This window comes from Lissotriton vulgaris, chromosome 7, assembly GCF_964263255.1.
Source record: "Lissotriton vulgaris chromosome 7, aLisVul1.2, whole genome shotgun sequence".
Lineage (NCBI taxonomy): Eukaryota > Metazoa > Chordata > Amphibia > Caudata > Salamandridae > Lissotriton > Lissotriton vulgaris.
In genome coordinates, this window is record NC_141695.1 from 427285019 (window position 1) to 427306342 (window position 21324).

Genomic DNA, 21324 nt, shown 5'->3' on the forward strand with positions numbered 1-21324 from the left:
AGGATACATTACCCTACTGTGCTGCCATTGGTTAAAGGAAGTAAATAGGCAATCCAAGAATGAGACAGACTGTGCTGCTGGTTTAAGTAGGCCTGTCAATGAAGGAGACTGCTCTGTCTCAAGCCAGTTGACTCATAAGAGGCCCCGTCTTGTTGGGAATTTTACTGTCCATCCCCCGTGGACTGCATTTATTCCCCATTTACAGTAAAGAAGTTCTCAGTGCATGGGCACCGCCAACTACAAGATGTAGCTAAATGTCCTGCTTTCCATATAAGCAACGATACAACATAATCTCTGACTTCATTCTTGTCTTCACACAACTTTTAAGCGATTTGTCAACGTAACACAGGGTGTGGGTGCATGCACGATGTGCAAGAGGCGTAGATGACCACACTAAACACCACTGAGATGTGGTGAGTAATGCAGGTTCTGCAGGGCACTTACAAAGATGTTGTAGAGCTTCTTAGTGTCGCCCAATAGGTGCTTGGTCATCTGTCGAATCTTGTTCAAATCTCCGCTGGGCTCCACAGGTCTGGCCTTCAAGGGAGGGGCCGCCTCTAGGCCTGCCCAAAGGCTTAGCAGTGCCAGGACCAGCCGACACACAGTGCCTGGAGGAAAAGAAGGAGAAAGAGGGCTCAATTATGAGGCGAGGAGCTCCAAATGTGGTTATCGTTCTGCTCGATACTTTGCTGATGAACATCAGACTTGGGGCGGCCAGCTCTCACTGGCGACCCTGTTTCCATTGATGCGAAGAACATCACAAGGGCAATATCAATAAATGACCAACTTTTTTAATTCCCAGAACTCACCTGTCTACCTGCCAGGCCTCACTCCTAGTAGCATTCATTTAAGAAAACACCCCCGCACAAGAAGAGTACCTCTATTACTTTTGAAACGTAGAGCTTATCTCTGGCTTGCAGATTTACAGCCTCGTACACACCAGGTAAGTCATATAACCAACTCTTTGGAAACCTCTGACCTACAATTTGCATATAGATCTGTAGTTTGTGCATTGACCCATCTAGCTGTCTCAATACCATTGATTCACCACCCCTGCCTCCTAAAAAGAAAAAAATGGCAAATCCAGCAGCAAACTCCTGAGCCAATGTTGTAGTTGTGCAACAGGCCGGGTCTTACAAAGAGCTTTTAGAAGAAAATCTAAGGACCAAGGTCCTTCGCGCTCCATCATTAGACTAGCAGGCCTGCGCCCATGGAGCAGTAAAAGACAGACTTTCTCCCTATAGAGGTGATTGGATGGGGGCAAATATGATAACAGAACCAGGAAATAAAACATTCATGTATCACCATAAAGGCAGCTGTCTACTGATGCCTCAGTTGAGTGCGACGAGCTGGTGATTTTACTGAACTTTACAAACTATTGATTGGGTGGCCACTGGCCAGTAGCGTTGAAGCGGAATTAGGATGACATGAGTGCATTACCAATAATCTATAACATGATTTCTGTTACATCTGAAGTCACCGCCTTCCGGCAGAAGCCGTTTTAGCCACGCTATACCATAGATAGGCAGGTCTTTCGGGGTTCTCTCGCTCCCCCAACAGGGAGCTGGCCTGAAAGAGGACAGGGCTGGTGCAGAGTCTGTGGTTGTCTCCACCCTGTCGCGCGATCCCTCCCCCGCCCCCTAAAAAAAAAAATATGTCTGTCTGTCTGACGGTGAGAACATTTTCTGCTACGCCCAGGTGGGCCTAGAGCACAGCCTTGGGGCAGGACCAAAGGCTCGGCGCCTATGCTCTAAAAGAGTTGTTTCTACATTATAAAAAAAAAGCAAATCGCTGTTTTGACTTTTGCAAAACACCACAGAAGAGAAGCCTGTCTCACAGCCAGTTGGTGAGCACCAGCCAAGTTCATCCCAGGTTCACGTCTGAGGCGAGCCGCCCCTCCTCCCTCCTGCAGGGGCTCTGGAGGCTGCCAGGACTACTGGGGTTCCCACAAATGCGCTCAGAGAGCGGAAATCACAAGGGCGGCGTGCGGCGGGATGTTTTGGGGTCACAAGCCACCGCTTTTCGTGCAGGACGCAGCTAAAATGGGAAGGCGAGGGGGCATGCATCACTTTATCAGTGCGTCGCTTCCAGCCCCTCCCCCCTCTGACGCGGCTTCCTGGCAGAAGCAGCGAGCCCTTGGCTCGAAGACAGGAAAAGACAGCCTGATGTTTGTCTGTTTGTGCTGGAAAAGACGGGCCCGGGTTCTCTCGAGGGACTCGGTGAAGCTAGAGTGCGAAATCCCAAGAGACTTTCGTTTTGTAAACTTGACCTCCCCATGGACCCGGCTTCTACGCCCCAAACAGTAACAGTCTCTTTGCAGGGCCGTGTCGCAGGATGTGGAAGTGAGAGCCAGGTCAGCGGAAATATATGGCCATCTCCGGCAGAGAAATGACCTCCCTTCAGGGTGAACTTGTATCACGTTTTCAGCCGCCTGACTTTTTCCCCAGCGACACTCTGCATTCTGGGAGTTGTCGTTCTGTTTGTTTCCTTACACACGTTTGCCTAAACTTTTCTTCTTGTGAAGATATGTTTGCAGTTTTTATATAGCGCTTGCATGACCACTGTATTATATAAGATTCATATTTCTAGCCTCAGGGGAACGATCGCAAGTGTGGACCCCATGCCGGGACGCGAACGTGCTTCCACGGTTCAAAGGTCAGCGGTTCTAAGCGTTAGGCCACACCACCTCCCTTCTAAAATGCCCCTTACAGTTACTCCCTAGGTAAATATGCTGGACTAGCTCGAGGTGCCCGTCAAAAGGCTAATGCAATTATTAGTCTCTAATAGTTACGCACCACAAAAGGTTCCGTTTATCGTATGAGATATGTAAACAGTGCATTCAATACAAGCCTCTGGAAAATTGTGAACGTTGTGAGCTTAAAGAAAGTTACCTGTTGGCAGGTGCTTTTAACCTATAGCCTCTCCCCCACCTTAGTCTACGGGGAAGCCAAGGCGAAAAAGCACATTTGGCAGAACTTCACTAATGTGACACTGGCTTGTTTTTGTGTCTTGGCACATGACCCTTAGTCACAACGAACATTGTCAAAAAGATTCTTTTTGGATTCGGTGCTTCTCCGAGAACACAAACCCCCGTGGAAGTGCGGGAAGAGCGGCGGGGGCCGCGCCAGATAGAGATACGCGCTGTGCCGCGAGCTGGGCGGTTGCCAGCAGCGCGTGGGCACCACGTGCACATTTAGCGACCACTACATGTTGCCATTTTGCACTGCGGGTGGAGAGGGTGCCCTGTGGGACAGGAGGGGGCGAGGGGGTTGGGAGGCTGTAGACTCCCAAATCAGGCTCCTCTGCCAGGAGGAATGGCGCAAAGGATGACAGGAGATTGTCAAATATAGATAAATACAGACATCCGAGGGCGGGTTCTCCTGTGCGACAGGCATATTCATGCTGGTGAAAAATCCAGTTCGGAGGGGGGAGACAGTGTTGTTAGAATTAGCGTTCTCCTCCATGGGGAAGAGGAGCCTGTTGGTGCCCCCATGGACTCTTGAAAGATGTGTGGTCTTTGGGGGAAAAAAGCATATAGGAAGAAGTGTGGCCTTTGGGAGTAAGTCTTGTGCAAGATGTGCGGTGTGTGGACAGATATAAGGGTTGTGGGTAGAAATGAGCGCTGTGAGAGGGACTGCTCTGTAAGGGAGGGTGGTGTGGGATATGGGAGGCAGTCTTGTGTGAGATGCTCCTCTCTGTGGGGACAGTCACATGGGATGAAATACTGTTTGGGGATAGTACGTGTGAACGTTTGTGGAAAGAATCGTACTTTTGTTAAGAAAATGGGCCAGTGAGACAAGTGTGTTCTGTGTGAGAAAGTCTCGCGATAGAAAGCGTAACCTTGAGGTATGAAAAGTGCCCTGAAGATGGGTATCAAATGGTGGGAAATGTGTTCTCTATGAGGAAGTTTTGTATGAATATGACGCATTGTTCTCTCTATACTGAAGCGCAGCCTGTAGCTGAAAGAACGACGCAGGATTTATTGTCAGTGGCAGATACCCTGTGGTTGAGCATGTGGGCGAATGCGGTAGTCATGTGTAGGAGGAGGGAGTAAATGTTCTCTGTGAGTCTTGTGGTAGAAAGTGTGGTCTATAAATTAAAGTCCTGAGGTAGGATGGACAGTATGTGGAAGAAGTCTTGTGGTGAGGTATGGGGCCTGAACGTGGAAGTCTTGTTCTTGGATGTGTGTGTTGTGGGAGGAAGTCAGGCATCACTAAGTGTTCTCTTTGGGAAGAAATCTTGTGTTGGGGTGAGAGGCTGAGTGTGATCTGTAAGTGAAAGTCCTGTGATGGTCTTTTGAGGAAGTCTTGTGGTGGGACATCTTCTTATTGGATGTGTGTGCTGTGAAGAAACTTGCCTCATGGAGTGTTCTGTGTGGGAGGAGGGAGTGTTATTTATATGTGACAGTCCTGTGACAGAACCTATGATCTCCAAAGGACGCCTTGTGGTGGGACATGTGGACTGAGTGCAGAAGTTGTGTTGGTGAATGTGTGTGCGGCTGAAGACGTCTTGCCTTCCGAAGTGTTCAGTGTGGTAGGAAGGGGAGGGGAAGTGTGATTTATAAGTGAAAGTCATGTGATGGTACCTGTGGATTTAAGAGGAAGTTTTGTGGTGGGACATTGAGGTTCCGTGACAATTGTAAGTGGTGTTTTCGACTCACACGAATATGGTCGAGTCTAGTATCTATGAACCGCAAATGACGAGTTTAGCAAGTGTGCGCAGTTTCGCTGTGCTAACTTAAACCGTTCGTTTGTTATGTGGGTTTGTCATCTGTACCCACGGGTTCCATCTTAGATACGGCATCCATTTTGTCTCTTGCCCTCAAGTAGCCAGCGAACGGACGCTGTCCGCTTCGCGACCCTGGGACTCCCAAGATATTTGCGGAAGACACATGTTCTTTGAAAGTGTCTTTATGACGAGGGGGATGCTACTGTAAGGCAGATGGCGCCGCTCGAGGCTCATCTTGCCGCACGGGCTTATTGTCTCAGTTGTGCATCTCATTAGGCACGTCCCTTTGATGCCTGTATCTCGTGCTTCTCGACACTCCCCTTTTACACCCTTTCCGATCTCCCCACTGTCTCCGTCTTCCTCTGCACCTGTCTTCGTTCCTGTTTCGATCTACTTTACTGCTGATTGGAATTTACTAATGGTGGGAAGATGGGTTTTTACAGTTGGGAACCGCCAAATGTTTCCGCACTTATGTTCCGGATCTTGTGTGTTTCAAAGTGATCTAAGCGACCCCTCTGAGAGCGACTTGTGGGAACCAGGTTGTAAACTATTGTGTATCATGTTATCCTATGGGTAGAAACTGTATAAAAGGAGCGATCCACAAATACAATTTGAAGCAGTCTCCCCGAACTACACTCGATGTACTTCTTGTGACTTCTGTGTTCCCTGCAGTAAATAAACCTTGACTCTTTGACGCCGAAGGAAGTGTCCCGTGTCTCTGTGATTTGTACGCCGGAGCAGGTTACCCACGAAGGTTTCAGGTGTTGTGCCCTGGCACCGCTGGGTCCAAAGAACCCAGTCCTTCAGTTGGCGCCCAACGTGGGGTTTCATCAGTGGTACCGGTCCAAGCCTGACGATCGTGAGGAACTTCGTGTGAAATCTCCGAGGGAAGGTGCACCCCGCTTCATCGATCCTGTTGTCGAAATAAGTGGCCCGAAGACTTTTCCCGCGAAGATTCCCGCCTCCTAACGGCTGCGACGGACTGCTGCCCTGACTGTAGACCTGTTTTGGCGCCTGGCGTAGACCTTGGTATAGCGAGACGATTGACGGGCCTTCCTGAGGACGCCATTGATCTTTGAGTTAAGTATTTGTGGGTCGCTCCCAGAGTTCTTTGTTGTAAACACTTTAGCGAGTGTTTTTGTTGTAGACACTTTAGCGGGTGTCTTTGTTGTACACGCTGTGTGAGTGTTTTTGTCGGTGACACTTTGCTAGCGTACTTTGTTGTTGTTGTATTTGTTTGACGACTGCAGCCGCCAAAGACCGAGGGTTTAGTTCTTTGCTGGGACTTGGTAAATCCCGAAATCCCGTAACCCTTGAAGTTTGTGAAACTCGGCTAGTGTGCAAGATGCCTGGTCGCAGTACTTTGTTCAGTTGCTTTAGACCTTGTGGTGCGGAGTCCCTGCTGGAGGACTCGTGTCCGATACCTCCGGTTGGAACTCCTACATATGACCTATATAGCAAACATGGGCTAGGCCCGATTGCTTTTAACGATTACTGGATCAAATATACAAAGAAAGACGGCGATCTTCGTTGGCCACCTCATGGTAGCTTCGAAGCGTCGATCTTAGATAATTTGGAAATAAAGTTGTTCGAACGTAAATCAAGGCCGGCCATGTTTGATGCCTTTCGGTTCTGGCGCAAAGAAGCCCGACAGAAAGAGATCAGACAAAATAAACGTAGTCAGCGAGATACTGTTGCTACTATAGTGAAGAAAGCTGAGCAGTTTCAGCGTGATAAGGAGGATAAGGATAAGGAAGTGTTTGAGAGATTACAGCGTATGTCCATAGACAAATGCTATCCTGCTTTGTCTACGGAGTCGGATAAGAAGGAAGAGGCAGTTGAGGATTCTTTAATGTCCTATCTTATGAAGTCGCCACCTCCGTACGTACAGGGTACCGCATCTCCTGTGGTCCCTGCCGTACCTGTTCCACCAGTTCCTCAACCTGCACTTGCTCTTCCGACTGTTCCTGCTCCTTTGCCTCTTTCTATTCCTACTGCTCCTCCGCTTCCACATACTCCTGTTCCCGCTACTGCTCACGCTACTGCTCCTGTGTTGTTAACCCCTGTTGTTGCTAATGTTTCTACTCCTTCTCTTGTTAGTCCTGTGTCTTATTCTTGTCCCTCTACCCGTAATCGTGATTCTCCCATTGCGACAAACTTCTTTCAGTCGCTCGGACCTGTTTTTGGGTCTGCAGGTTCTGATGGTCCACAGAGACGTAGCCAGCTTCCTGGTAATAGAGAACGTGTTGCGCTATACAATATGGCGATGGGTTGGATGATAAACCCTGTTAGAAATCCACCTCGTGTTGTCCTCGAAACGTTTGATCAATTCAACATACCTACTCAGAGATATGTGTTTGATGAAATGTGCAAGTTCTTACATGATCAGATAGCGGCCAATGCGCCTGACGAGGTGCTGACCGCCCTGTCTAATCTTCGGCTTCAGTTCGCAACTGGACTGATAGTCGATACTAATGTCCGACGTGCTATTGAACGGTTGCTATCTCTTCGTCCTGCTCCTATTCCTCATGCATTGTTCGTTGAGGACATTGAACAACGAGATGGGTCTGGCCAATATCCTATGCGAGAAGTTCCGCCAGTTTGGGTACCCGCTGATAATACTAATGCTAATGCTCCAATACCAGCACATTTCCAGAGAGTGTGGATACACCTCCCTTGGAAACGATCGGAAGTGCTTCAGGTGAAACAAACTTTGCCTGATCCTCGCAAAAATCCTGCGGGGTATTACAAAGAATTATCGCAGCTCGTAGACGCTACGATAATGAATCTGGCCGATATCGACATGTTGTTTGGCAATGTCGTACCGCAACCGGTATGGGCCAAGATTCGTCACCAAGATCACGCGAATGAATTAGGTGGTGATTGGGCTGCCATTACAGCGGCAGACGCTGGACAAGTGGCTGCTACTAAACCCGATCAGTTGATTGAACTTCTTCCCCAGCGAATCATTACGTTAATGAAAACGCTTATGCCAGCTATGAGGGTAAATTGGGACAAGTTGTCAGCCTGTAAGCAGAAGAAAGATGAGAGTGTTTCAGACTTCTTTACGAGGTTCGAGGAAACATTCGTCGATCATAGTGGGCAGGATATGGGTACTGAGGGTGGACAAAGGCTGTTTGTGGATAAATTTGTATCGAACTTATTGCCCGACTTGTGCAATAAATTGAAAAATTCAGAAAGTTCATGGGCCGTTTCTACCTCAGCTCAGATTCTGGCTACGGCACAATATTACGAAAATAGAGAAAAAGAGGAAAATGACCGTGCCGATAAAAAGACGAAAGAGCTGAAAACTAAAGTGTTGTTACAACAAGCATATCCGCCGCGTTCTAATCAGAATGCTTCTCATCAGAATAGATCACAGTCGCAATCGAATCGATCGCAGCCGCGTAATGATTCATCTTTTCAGAGATCTTCGTTGGGGTACAATCAATGTGCTTATTGTAGACAGGAGGGACACATTAAATTTGATTGTCCTGCTTTGAATGACCGTAGTGGTGGTAATTCGTCTAGAGGAGGCCGTGGTGGTGCACAGCACGCATCACGTGGTAGAGGTCGTGGTGCTCAGAATGATCGCTCTGACAACTCATCAAATTCTAATAATTGTTTCGACCAACGTGGATCATCGCAAGGACGATCTGCGCAGTACAATGTAGACGATTATTACGTCGATCAGGGAACTGACGATAGTAATTACTAGGACAGCCAAAGACAAGGAGAGGGAGTGGTATCAGTTCCGGTTGATCAGAGAGGGCCTTACGTCGCAGTTGCTACATCGGGCGTCGTTGAGCCTTTTCTGTTGGACACTGGTGCAGCGAAAAGTTCTATTATGCATTCGAAACTCCCTGGCGCACCTTTGTCTGGCTTAACAAATGTATCCGTTGGATTCTCTGGCGCCCCCGTTAGCAATCCAGTTTCGCGCCCTTTGCCCCTTCAAATTGGGCCTCGTGAGCTCGAAGCTCCGTTGATTTTGACCACTGGTTGTGGTGAAAATCTTTTGGGTCTGGATTTGCTTAAACGTTTGTATGCAACTTTGTATTGTTCTCCTGCGGGTGTAAAGCTTACGTTAGGAGAGAGGGTAGTCTCTCCCATGTACTTGTCCCTCGATAAGCTTCCACCGGAATTGAGTTCTCTTCCTGCATCTTTGTGGGCGACGGGTCCAAACGACGTGGGCCTACTTGATATCTCCCCTTATGTTGTTCAGTTGAAATCGAATGTGCGATTACCACGTATTCCCCAATATCGTATCTCCCTGGATGGTGAACGAGCTTTGTTAGCGATCATTTATGATTTGATCGAGAAAGATGTCATTGAAGAAACTCGGGGAAACGTGTGCAATAGTCCTGTACTGCCCATTCTTAAACGTACTGATCCTACCAAACCGCCTGTTTATCGTTTTGTTATCGATTTACGGGAGGTGAATAAAATTGTGGTTCCTCAATTCCCTGTTGTGCCTGACATTACGGCGCTACTGACTCTGATTCCAGCTACGGCTTCATGGTTTTCGGTGGTTGATTTGAAAAATGCGTTTTTCAGCATCCCGATTGCCGAAGAGAGCAGGGACCTTTTCGGTTTCTCTCTTGGTGGACGTAGCTTCCGGTTCAGACGCGCTCCTCAGGGCTACTGTGAAAGTCCATCGATTTACAGTCAAGCTTTGAAGGGTCAACTAGATGCGTTTAGGTTGCCGGTTGGTGCGGCTTTAATCCAATACGTCGACGACTTATTGGTGGCTGCTGATACTCAGGACATTTGCAAAATTGCTACAGTGTCGTTGCTGCAACATCTCTGTGAGTTAAATCACAAGGTGTCACCTTCTAAACTCCAATATTGTTGTCAAGAAGTAACCTATCTAGGTCACTTATTGTCAAAGGAGGGAAGGAGATTGACCCCAGAGAGAATTGCAGCGATTGCGCGCATGGCTGTGCCACAAACCCAAAGAGATGTGCGTGCCTTTCTAGGTATCACATCGTACTGCAGGCAGTGGATTCCTAATTTTTCATTGCTAGCGAAACCATTGGTGGCTCTTACGTGCAAGGATGTTTCGACTCCTTTACCATGGACGGAAGAATGTCAGAAAAGTTTCTCTGAATTACGTGATTCATTGTGTTCGGCCCCTGTGTTAGGTACCCCTGATTACAGCAAGCCGTTCACGTTATATGTTCACGAGAGGGAAGGTTGTGCGTTGAGTGTCTTAACGCAACCTTTTGGTGGTAAGCAACGTCCATGTGCATATTTTTCCTCGACCTTAGACCCAGTAGCTAGAGCATTGCCGAGTTGTTTGAGAGCAACTGCGGCAGCTGCGGTCTCCATCCGACAATCAGCAGGATTGGTCATGGATAATATGCTTACGGTGATGGTTCCGCATGCAGTCGATACTCTTTTGAATCGAACGAAAACTCAGCACTTGACGAGTGCGAGGTTATCTGGGTACGAATTGACGCTCTTGGCAAGCCACATTCAGATAAAACGTTGTAATGTCCTAAATCCGGCAACTTTGTTACCAATTAGTGCAGAGTCAGATGCAGTAACAGAACATGACTGTTACTTGCGGACAGAGGAGGAAACAAAAGGTCGTGTGGACCTTAAAAACACCCCATTGGAAGACCCGGATGGCATCCTGTATGTGGATGGGTCATGTTTTAAATTGCCGAATGGTGATGTGACTACTGCTTATGCTGTTGTGACGTTGAATACTGTTGTTGAGACTGCGAGATTGAATCAGAATTCTGCCCAAGCTGCAGAGCTGATCGCTCTTACTAGAGCATGTGTATTAGCAAAAGGTAAACGTGTGAATGTGTACACCGATAGTCAGTATGCTTTCGGTGTAGCGCATAGTTTCGGACGATTGTGGCGAGAACGTGGTTTCTTGACGTCACATGGCACGAAAATACAGCATGGCCAGCTTGTGAACGATCTTTTGGATGCATTGACTTTGCCTGCTCAAGTTGCAATTGTTAAATGTAGTGCGCATCGTAAAGTGACGGATGGTGTTGGTCGTGGTAATGCGTTTGCAGATGAGATTGCTAAGGAGACTGCCCGGAACCTTAGCACTCGAATGTATGTGACGAATTCGGTTAGGTGGCCTACAGAATCAAGTATGTGTGAGAATACTATAGAGAGTGTGAAAGCAATTCAGAATGAGGCCACCGACACTGAAAAGATGAAGTGGAAAGAAAGTACGGGAAGGTTGGATGTGAATGGTTGCTGGATTGATTTGTCAGATCAGAAAAGATGGATGTTGCCTGATGCGTATGTACTGGCCGTTGTGCAAATGGCACATGGGTTAGCACATATTAGCGCGAAAGGTATTTGCAAGTTGTTGGCTGATGTGTGGAAGAATGATGGAATTACTAAGTGTGCTGAACGTTTGGTGAAGAATTGTATGGTGTGTATAATGTACAATCCTGGCAAAGGAACCCCGACTCCCCCTGGCAGTTTTGCTCCTCCTTCGTATCCCTTTGAGGTGATCCAATTGGACTTCATCCATATGGAGCGATGCAATAACCTGAAATACGTTTTGGTTGTGGTTTGCGCATTCTCCCGATGGATCGAGGCCTATCCCCTCAAAGATAATACTGCTTTGTCTACTGCGAAAATCCTACTGAAGGAATACTTTCCTCGGTATGGAATGCCTAGAGTCGTGTGGTCAGATAACGGAAGTGAGTTTGTTGGAAGTGTGATGAAGAGTGTGTGTAAGGGCCTTGGAATTAATCAAAAATTCCACAGCGCCAATCATCCCCAGTCAGCTGGATTGGTTGAAGGGTACAATGGCACCCTTAAACTAAAATTAGCGAAAATCCAGGCTACGACTGGACTTTCGTGGCCTGACGCTTTGCCTCTAGCACTACTGTCAACTAGGGCGACTGTACACTCCCGAATAGGGCTTAGTCCCTATGAAATAGTGTTCGGCCGTCCTGCGAATGTGTGGGGGGTTCCTAGGCCAGGTATATTTGTTGATCTTGAGTATCCGATGTTGATTGACTACTTACATGACTTGACTGCTAAACTGAGGTTAATTCATCAACAGGTTTACGACGCCTTGCCGACGCAGACGGAGGGTCCAGGCCACCAGCTCCAGCCTGGTGATTGGGTTGTCACCCGAAATTTTTCGCGCAAGAAGAATTTGGACCCCCGCTTTGTTGGACCTCACCAGGTGCTTTTGGCCACGAGGACTGCCGTTCGTCTCGAGGGGCGGAAGAATTGGGTACATGCTACCCATTGTAAGCGAGTCCCTATTCCTTTGCCGGCAGACCCGTGGGTGAGGAAAGGCATTGCGTCAACAGAAGCAGAGACATTGCCGGCGTTTGTACCTTTCAGTGACGCACAACTTGTTGGTGAACACTCAGCGCAGCAGAAAGCCACTGTTGGAACATTGTCAGCAAAAGACTCAAGACCAAATCAACAAACTGATCAACAGGACGCTGTCTCCTCAACGGATCCTTTGTTTGACGAGCAGACACGTCCCGGGAAACATCGATATTCTTTGCGTTCTCATACTAAGGACAAATAAATTTTTTCTTGCTTTGCTGAAACTGATAACTGCAATATCTTCGTTTCCCCTGATCAACTGTGAACAATTCGTATCACTGAAAATTGTTTTGTACATATATTAAGATTTTTTTCTTGTATCTTTTTCCTTCCACAGCTGAACTATTTGTGCTAAATAAAATACATATTGTGTATTGAGGGCCGTAGGGCCGCGCGCGTACTTCCTTCTGGACAGTAGGTCTTGACGCTAGGTTAAAGGCCGTCGGTTCCTAGGAACTCCTGGGAATTGACTATTGCTGCACAGAACGAAGTGCGTCAAGAAACGTTGCGGACGGTCGTAGGGAAATGGCATTTTCAAAGCTGAACGATTTGGAAGGAACGCAGGCGTATAGAGTCAAGCTGCAGAAACTTAGTCGTACGAAATGTTTTGTATCCCAATTGTTTGTATTGTTTTTAACTGCTTCCGCATTTTTGGCGGGTGGGGTGTATTACACTATGTCTTACTTCTTACTTCCTACCCCTACTCCTACTCCTTACCCTAACATTACTTCTACTGCTTCTCCTCATTCCTTTCATATGTTACCAGAACACGAACAGGCTAGACGTGTAGAATTCCGCAACAATTCCTTTATCCAGCTCCTCCATCAGCATCAGTTAGTGGTTAACACTACTAATTGTTGGGTGTGTGGGTTGATGCCACATACTACGGGTAAGGGGATTCCATATCTGGTGTTACCGTATAGTTTCCAAGGGTCAGCTCGAGCATACCAAACAATGCTTCGAAGCGCACTAGGTTTCCACCCCTCTCCAGAACGTTCCCCCAAACCGGGTCCTACCTCATGGCAGTGGGTGGTATCGATGATAATACAGGATTTGGAAGATGAGATCTATGATGCTTATCTCATCCCTAAGGCAGAGGTACAAGCCTATAGGGCACCGAATAGAGGGGAATATAGTACGTTCACTAATGAAAAGCAGCTTAAAAGCTCGTCTCCAATATGGGTCGTACCCCACACTGGTAATTTTTGTCTTGTGGGTCGTGGCTCGCAAGCCTCACTTGGAGTAAGTGCTTGCACTGAAAGTTACGTTCTGTCAATGTCCCCGATCCCTGTGCTTCTGGCTGCCAAGGGTACGTACTTCATCTGTCATGATCGTGCATACACATGGTTGCCCGCAGACTTCATGGGCTCATGTTTTGTTGCAAATCTGTTGCCTCCGACGTTTACTGTAGATGCCGATTATCATAAGACTAGAGTTGTACGAGGCGTAATTAGTGAAGAGGATACTGCCGGTCAAGAGGCAGGAGACTTTTTCAAGGGTTTCCTCCCGTTTTGGGGACCTATGGTTAATAGTAGGAACCTGAGACATTTGACTCGAGTGGTAGAATCGACAGCTAACATTACTGCCAGTGCCCTTGGTAATATCACCACAGAACTTCAGGCGGAGAGACTTATGACATTACAAAACCGTATGGTTTTAGATGTTGTCTTAGCAGATCGCGGTGGGGTATGTAAAGTGATCCATTCGAGCTGTTGCATTTTCATTCCAGATAATGCTCCTACTGTCTATCAAGCCATCTCGAAGTTGCATAAGATCTCCGAATCCATACACGTGGATGTAGGGGATTGGACGCTACTTGGTTGGTTTTGGGGCCTGGTGTCGACTTGGGGTTGGAAGATTCTGACGATCATCGGGGTTGTGGTAGTGTTCCTGTTCACGTGTTGCCTTTGTGTGCAGTGTGGTCCTGCCTTATGTGGCCTCTGTGCTACAACGTGTATGAGACAACCATCTGTTACCAAGGGGACTCGGTTGGACAGAGCTATGCTACAACGACATCTTGATGGTCTGATGAATATCGAGTATGATTCCGACTAGTGCTTGCCTACATGAGGGCAAAAGGAGCGTCTGAGGTTCCGTGACAATTGTAAGTGGTGTTTTCGACTCACACGAATATGGTCGAGTCTAGTATCTATGAACCGCAAATGACGAGTTTAGCAAGTGTGCGCAGTTTCGCTGTGCTAACTTAAACCGTTCGTTTGTTATGTGGGTTTGTCATCTGTACCCACGGGTTCCATCTTAGATACGGCATCCATTTTGTCTCTTGCCCTCAAGTAGCCAGCGAACGGACGCTGTCCGCTTCGCGACCCTGGGACTCCCAAGATATTTGCGGAAGACACATGTTCTTTGAAAGTGTCTTTATGACGAGGGGGATGCTACTGTAAGGCAGATGGCGCCGCTCGAGGCTCATCTTGCCGCACGGGCTTATTGTCTCAGTTGTGCATCTCATTAGGCACGTCCCTTTGATGCCTGTATCTCGTGCTTCTCGACACTCCCCTTTTACACCCTTTCCGATCTCCCCACTGTCTCCGTCTTCCTCTGCACCTGTCTTCGTTCCTGTTTCGATCTACTTTACTGCTGATTGGAATTTACTAATGGTGGGAAGATGGGTTTTTACAGTTGGGAACCGCCAAATGTTTCCGCACTTATGTTCCGGATCTTGTGTGTTTCAAAGTGATCTAAGCGACCCCTCTGAGAGCGACTTGTGGGAACCAGGTTGTAAACTATTGTGTATCATGTTATCCTATGGGTAGAAACTGTATAAAAGGAGCGATCCACAAATACAATTTGAAGCAGTCTCCCCGAACTACACTCGATGTACTTCTTGTGACTTCTGTGTTCCCTGCAGTAAATAAACCTTGACTCTTTGACGCCGAAGGAAGTGTCCCGTGTCTCTGTGATTTGTACGCCGGAGCAGGTTACCCACGAAGGTTTCAGGTGTTGTGCCCTGGCACCGCTGGGTCCAAAGAACCCAGTCCTTCAACATATTGTTGATCGATGTGTTTGATGTTGGAGGAAGTTTTGCCCTGCAAAGTGTTCTCTGTATGAAGAAGTCTTGTGGTGTGGGTTGGGGGAGTGTAAAAGTCCTGAGATGGGACCTAAGTCTTTGGAAGATGTCTTGTGGTGGGAGCGTGTGGCCAGCATGATGCAATCTTATGAAAGAAAGCGTTTTCTGCAAAAGGAACCCTTGTTGGAGGAAATGCGGCCTATAGGTCGTAGCCTTATGAGAGAGTGCGTGGCCTGTGTAAAAAAGTCTTGTTGGAAAAGTTATCTTTGGGACAAAAATGTTTTGTGGAAGGAAGCGTACTTGTAAGTGTACAATAAGTGTGCTTTTGAGTGGTAGTGTGCTCTTCTGTGGTAAGGGTTCTCTTTATTGGTAGAGGAGTATGCTTGTGTCCCAAGAAGATTGCAGTTGTGGGAGAAAGCCTGTTCTTCGAAATATAAGCGTGCTTTCTTGGGGGGTCTTTCTTGTGAGATGAATCATATTTGCAATCGAGTATGAGTTTTCCTTAAAAAGGAGGCTTGTGTCTGCTTCGCAAGTCAAATAAACGGTAGTAATACTCTGAACAAGTAACAATAACATATTGTAGTATGAGGAAGTGTTCTTAAAGAAGAATTGTGTTTTTTTGGTAGGACGTGTCCCAGGATTCTTGTTTCCGTTCCAGTGAGGATCTGGACTGGCAGTTCGGACTGGACTGTTCCTATGAGGATCAGGGTCAAGACTGTTTTGCATATGGCTGGGTCCAAACTGGGGTGTCACAGTGAGCAAAAGAACGATGGATTAAACCTAGATCTGTGACCAGAGGTGAGTGGTTGAAATGTTTCAGCACTCCGTCCATCATCTTGTTGTGTTTGAGACGTGTACGGAAAGAATATTTGTCTCCCAGGAAGAAATATTCACTTACAGGTGTGAATGTGCTTCTATAGTGTTGGAAGTGTTTAATCCTGTTGTTAGTGGTAGGCACCTGTGGTATTTGGGGTTAAGCAGAGGCCCTATGAGAGCATATCACACTGGTGAGAAAAGTTTAACTTCATATCATAACTAATCTCTTCTACGCAGCCCTGCTGGTACAGAATTTATGACATCCATCACCTGAGTGGAGGAAGGCCTTCCCACCCTACACAGAGTAACAAATGTCAAGTATAGGATACCGAGGCACAGAATGCCACGAGAAATTAGATGGTGATCGGGGCTGGAAGTGAAGAAAGACTTATAAAACGTTTCAGTATGTCCAAGATGCTTGCCGTACACACATGTGAAGTAGTGTGGCTCACTGGTTAGAGGCGGCAGACCTGAGAGCAGAGGACGGCCCGGGACCAGGGTTCGATTCCCGGTGCGGCAGGTTTCTGGACCAGGGTCAGCGGACTCGATAATTCTCTCGCCTCGGTGCCCACTCTGATCAGCGATCACACTCGGCAACTCTGGGCATTAGCTTGCCTCATCTTCACTAACGGCCCCACCAGACCGCCGGGGATGCCTGGTCTCACCCTGGAGATACCCATTAAGGGACCATCTCTCAGGGAAGCCAGGAAGGGTTTCGCAGCGGTCAAAGCGCCTTGGGACCCTACGGGTAAGTAGTGCGCTATATAAATGCCAATACATTTACATTTACACATACACTCTCGTCAACGTCTGTTACTTAAAACTGACCTTCTGTGACTAGATAGAATGGGGAAACCTGGAGCCTGATGGGAAATTGGATTAAATTAGTGAACCATTTATCAGAGCTTAATATATCACCTCTAACCATCGCTAACCCAAATCTGAACCAGGTCCAAAACATGCCTTGAACTACCTGGAGACATGTTTCCCAGTACACCGGTATCCCACCGTCCACAAGAGACAACTGAATTGCTTTCTACCTCATGATATTTCCCCTGGAGAGCTTGCTCTGCTTTCTGGCTACCCTTGGCGTCAATACCCAGGAATCGCAATCATCTCTGGTGCAGCCAGGTTGCATATGACTCCACAATCTGCATGTCCAAACACAGACATTCTGCCTGCCTTGGGCACACAGCTGACTGTACCACCGGTTGAAGGCATGGCTTCATCTCCAATGAGCTCATCGGGTGTTGTGATTCTGCTAATCCTGCTTCCTCCCCGCCACCACCTCAAAGCGCTTAAATCTTGGAGCAACGCTCACATTCCTCAGACAGTTTATTTTTTTTGTGCAATCTCTCTTTTCTATTGCTACACGTGTCAGAATAACTTGCAGACTTCCTTCATATTGTGTCCAAGTCAAGCTCAGACTCAACGTACTTATCCCTGCGTTTCAAGTCACGTAGAGTGCGGGGATGGGAGGAGAAAACTTTTCAACATTGGCACCACTGTCTTGTGTATCTTTTGTTTATAGACACATTTTGGATGCATGGCTTCCAGCCAAAAGAAACAAGCATTGGCAAAGACAATAGGTCTGGCTTGAGAAGTGCAATTTACTTATTTAAGACATGCAAAATGAAAAAATAGCATTGAAAACATAAGCACATATTAAAAATGTAAAAATGAAGGCGTCACAAATCAGTCAATGCATAGCAGCCCTGCCACTGAAATGCACTCATTTTCAAGCGGCTGTCCACATGTGATCATACAAGAGACTTGCAAAATGCAACAAAACTGATGGATGAAATGGGCTCATCCAATGCTGAATGCTATGGTGGACGGAGGCAACATGTGAATGACAGTCAAAGAGTCCAATGAATGGAGAAGGCTGTCCAAAAGCCCCTGTTTGTATCTATAAATATGTGTATTTTCGGTATGAATGTTTTAGAAACATGAAGCTAGTGAGACAAAAAAGGTGACTCTAGGCCAGACCTAAAAAGTAAGTGGGAATTAGCGTGAGATTTCACAATAGGCAAAATCCCCATGAAAATAACGAGGAGGAAGGGGGCAGTCGGCCAAAGCAAAGCTCAGTGAACACCTGACGTCTGAGGACGTCGAGGCAGTCACGACACGGGTCATCAGGATGTCACGGGCTGGCAGAGCGAGGAATGCCAAAGAGGGCGTGGGGACTGGGAACACGTGGTATGGACGTGGAGGCCACCCCCAGGAGCAGGGCGGGTGGCTGGCATGGCTGGCATTCCTCGAATCTAGTGAGTTGTTATTCAAACCCAGATTAGGCCGTGCGGGAGGCGGGGGACCGGCCTCCGAGTTTGGGGTGGGATGCGGGAAGGAAGGAGCTCTCGCTCAGACCGCCTCGTGTTCTCTGTCGAGCATCTGCACCACCTTGGAGCTCTTTAGCGCCTAACAGGATTAACGTCCGGCTTCCGGGCTGGGCCTTTCCTGCCACATCATGCCGCCCACGCCGGGCTGTCGCCTCCTAGGGGCATGAGGGAATGGCGGCTTTGGGCCTAGTCGGGCGGAAGTTATAGGAACTGCAAACGATCGACTGACTAGCGGAGAAACTGGGAGATTCCTCCGCAGGCCGTGGTCTATGAAAAACCGGGGCTAAACCAGTTGTTCTCACAAACAGCTTCCGACTGACACTGACTCTTTCCCAACCCTGCTACCTTTCGTAGGCCCGCCTTGTCAGAGCCAGAGCATATATCTATTTCTAGGTCAGGCCCGCCTTTCTAGACTACCACACAGACGTCTGCCGGCCTGGCATCAAAGCAGCACAAACCATGTCCGTGCCAGTCTGGGGTATGCCCCAGAGCGAGTCATCGGGCAGGGTGGGTACTCTCGCCTGTGTGGGCGGGAGCCACACACAGCCCTCCTAGTAGCAGAACATTTAGTGGCATCGCCGTCACCATGACGACCGTTTCAGGGAGTGGGGCAGGGATGGGAATGCTGCGCCCCGAGGAAAGGTGGCAGCGAAAGAGGGTGTGTGCGAGAGAATAGAGAGATGGGGAGATGGAGGGAAGAAATGGGAGTGGAGATCAGACAGCAGGAGACGGAAAAGAAAGGAGAGCCAGAGATGAAGGTGGGGGTGGGAGAGAAATATTGAGAACCACACAGGGAAGCGAGGAGAGTAAAAAGCAAGAAAGGGAGAGGGGGTAAATATCGGTTAAAAAGTGAGATGAGCAGATATAAAGGAGAAAAGAAAAGGATCTTAAGAGGGAAATATATGAAGGAATGGACGAGTATAGTGCTATGGAAAAAGAGACAAAAGAGAGAGTGGGGAAATAGAGCGAAGGCAATGAGAGGGCAAGAGAGTCGAGGAAATGAAGAGTAGCAGGGCGAAAGCCCGGGGGTGTCGATGTTCCATAACACAACAGAACAAAGTACAGCATACCATACAATAATATATGAACATGGAATTACGCAACATCATAATGACAGAACAGCAACATACAACAGTGTTACATGTGATGGGAGCGGGCACGGAAAGAGGGCAGAGGGCAGAATGGGCGGCACAAGTAGTACAAGGCAATGGGTGAAGTGATGCAAAGATGAATGAAAGGACAGAATTGCAGAGGAGGTGAGAGGAGAGCGAGAGGGAGACAGGGAAAATAAAATTCGGAAAGACTGGTGCTCATGCTTTCCAGGGAGGCGAGTCTGGATGGAGTCAGATGGTTTATGGAAAGAACTGGAGCCGGAGCAGGGTCGAGACAGCCCAGATTCAATGCACCATTCTTCCCACCAGGCTCCTGGTGCCGCTTACCAGCCCGAGGCTGCTCTCAGAGGCGGCTCTGTAAGGATGGGGTGCTGCAGGACCTCGCTCTGCCTGGTGCCGCAAGGATAGGGTGCTGCAGGACCTCGCCGGGACTGGTGCTGCAAGGATGGGGTGCTGCAGGACCCCGCTGGGCCTGGTGCTGCAAGGATAGGGTGCTGCAGGACCTCGCCGGGGCTGGTGCTGCAAGGATGGGGTGCTGCAGGACCCCACAGGGCCTGGTGCTGCAAGGATAGGGTGCGGCAGGACCTCGCCGGGGCTGGTGCTGCAAGGATGGGGTGCTGCAGGACCCCACAGGGCCTGGTGCTGCAAGGATGGGGTGCTGCAGGACCTCGCTGGGACTGGTGCTGCAAGGATGGGGTGCTGCAGGACCCCGCTGGGCCTGGTGCTGCAAGGATAGGGTGCTGCAGGACCTCGCTGGGACTGGTGCTGCAAGGATGGGGTGCTGCAGGACCCCGCAGGGCCTAGTGCTGCAAGTCCCGCTGTGTCTGGGCCTCAAAGATGGGGTGCTTAGGATGGGGTGCTGCAGGACCCCGCTGGGCCTGGTGCTGCAAGGATGGGGTACTGCAGGACCCCGCTGGGCCTGGTGCTGCAAGGATGGGGTGCTACAGGCCCCTGTTGGGCCTGGTGCTGAAAGGATGGGGTGCTACAGGCCCCTGTTGGACCTGGTGCTGCAACGATGGGGTGCTGCAGGACCCCTGTAATAATAGGATCGGTAGCCGAGTTGTGATGATTCAAGTAGATTTATTGAAGGATAATTAGGTTGAATCATATAATCATTAAAGCCCCACCAGGTGCAGCTCTCCTGCTACTCAACCCTCTCTTCCAACTGTCATCCATCCACCAGGCACACCACACATTCCATATTACCTCACACACTCAACATTCCACCATTCACCCAGATAGGCTGAGCAGCAAGACAGGATAATAAGAAAGGCACGTGGCATCCAAACCAGGATACCACACCACCTTCCCCGTTACAAATGAATAAACAAAAGAAAAGCATAGGACATGAGAATGGTCATTCTAAAATTGGATCTTACATTGTAGAATAGAAATTATGAATAAATACATAAAAGTATCTATAACGACCACCCTTCCCCCTTTACATATAAAACAGTAATAGATTGATAATACATATTTTCGCATTGTATTTCACAAGAAGTAACAAATAGAATTCACCGTAACCCACACAAGATGCCAGTTGGCCAGACCAGCAAAGTGAAAGAAACAGAGAAGTGAACAATTAAAATATGCGAAAAAGAAAATCACCAAAAAGTACTTAAATGAATTACAATTCCTATAAAGTGACGTGTGCACAACGTACACTAATTAGGAATATGTAGGTGACTAAACTACAGAGTCACATGCAATGTACTAAAATAAGATAAAACATAACACACTAAAAGTGTAGGTGACAAATCCTTGACAGAAAATTTCAGTAAAATAGGAAAGTCACATGCTGGAATGCAAAAATGTAAGAGGTGAATCCATAGGCAAAACATCTTAAGAAAAGGTGGAAATCACGTGCATAGTACAAATAATAATTTGTATGAAATAAATAGGTGACAGTCACGTGCATAGAATAGTATTAAAAATAATATTTGTATGAACAAAATTTGTGACAGTCATGAGCACATAT

The 21324-nt window shown here is 47.9% G+C and overlaps 1 protein-coding gene across 1 annotated transcript in view; it reads right to left on the minus strand.

Annotated features, from left to right (window-relative positions):
- IL11 (interleukin 11) overlaps window positions 1-21324 on the minus strand; it is a 50266-nt gene that overhangs the window by 8342 nt on the left and 20600 nt on the right. Inside the window, exon 2 of the mRNA XM_086928699.1 lies at window positions 445-608. Within this exon, the coding sequence (XP_086784825.1) occupies window positions 445-608 (164 nt within the window). The remainder of the gene's footprint in view (window positions 1-444; window positions 609-21324) is intronic.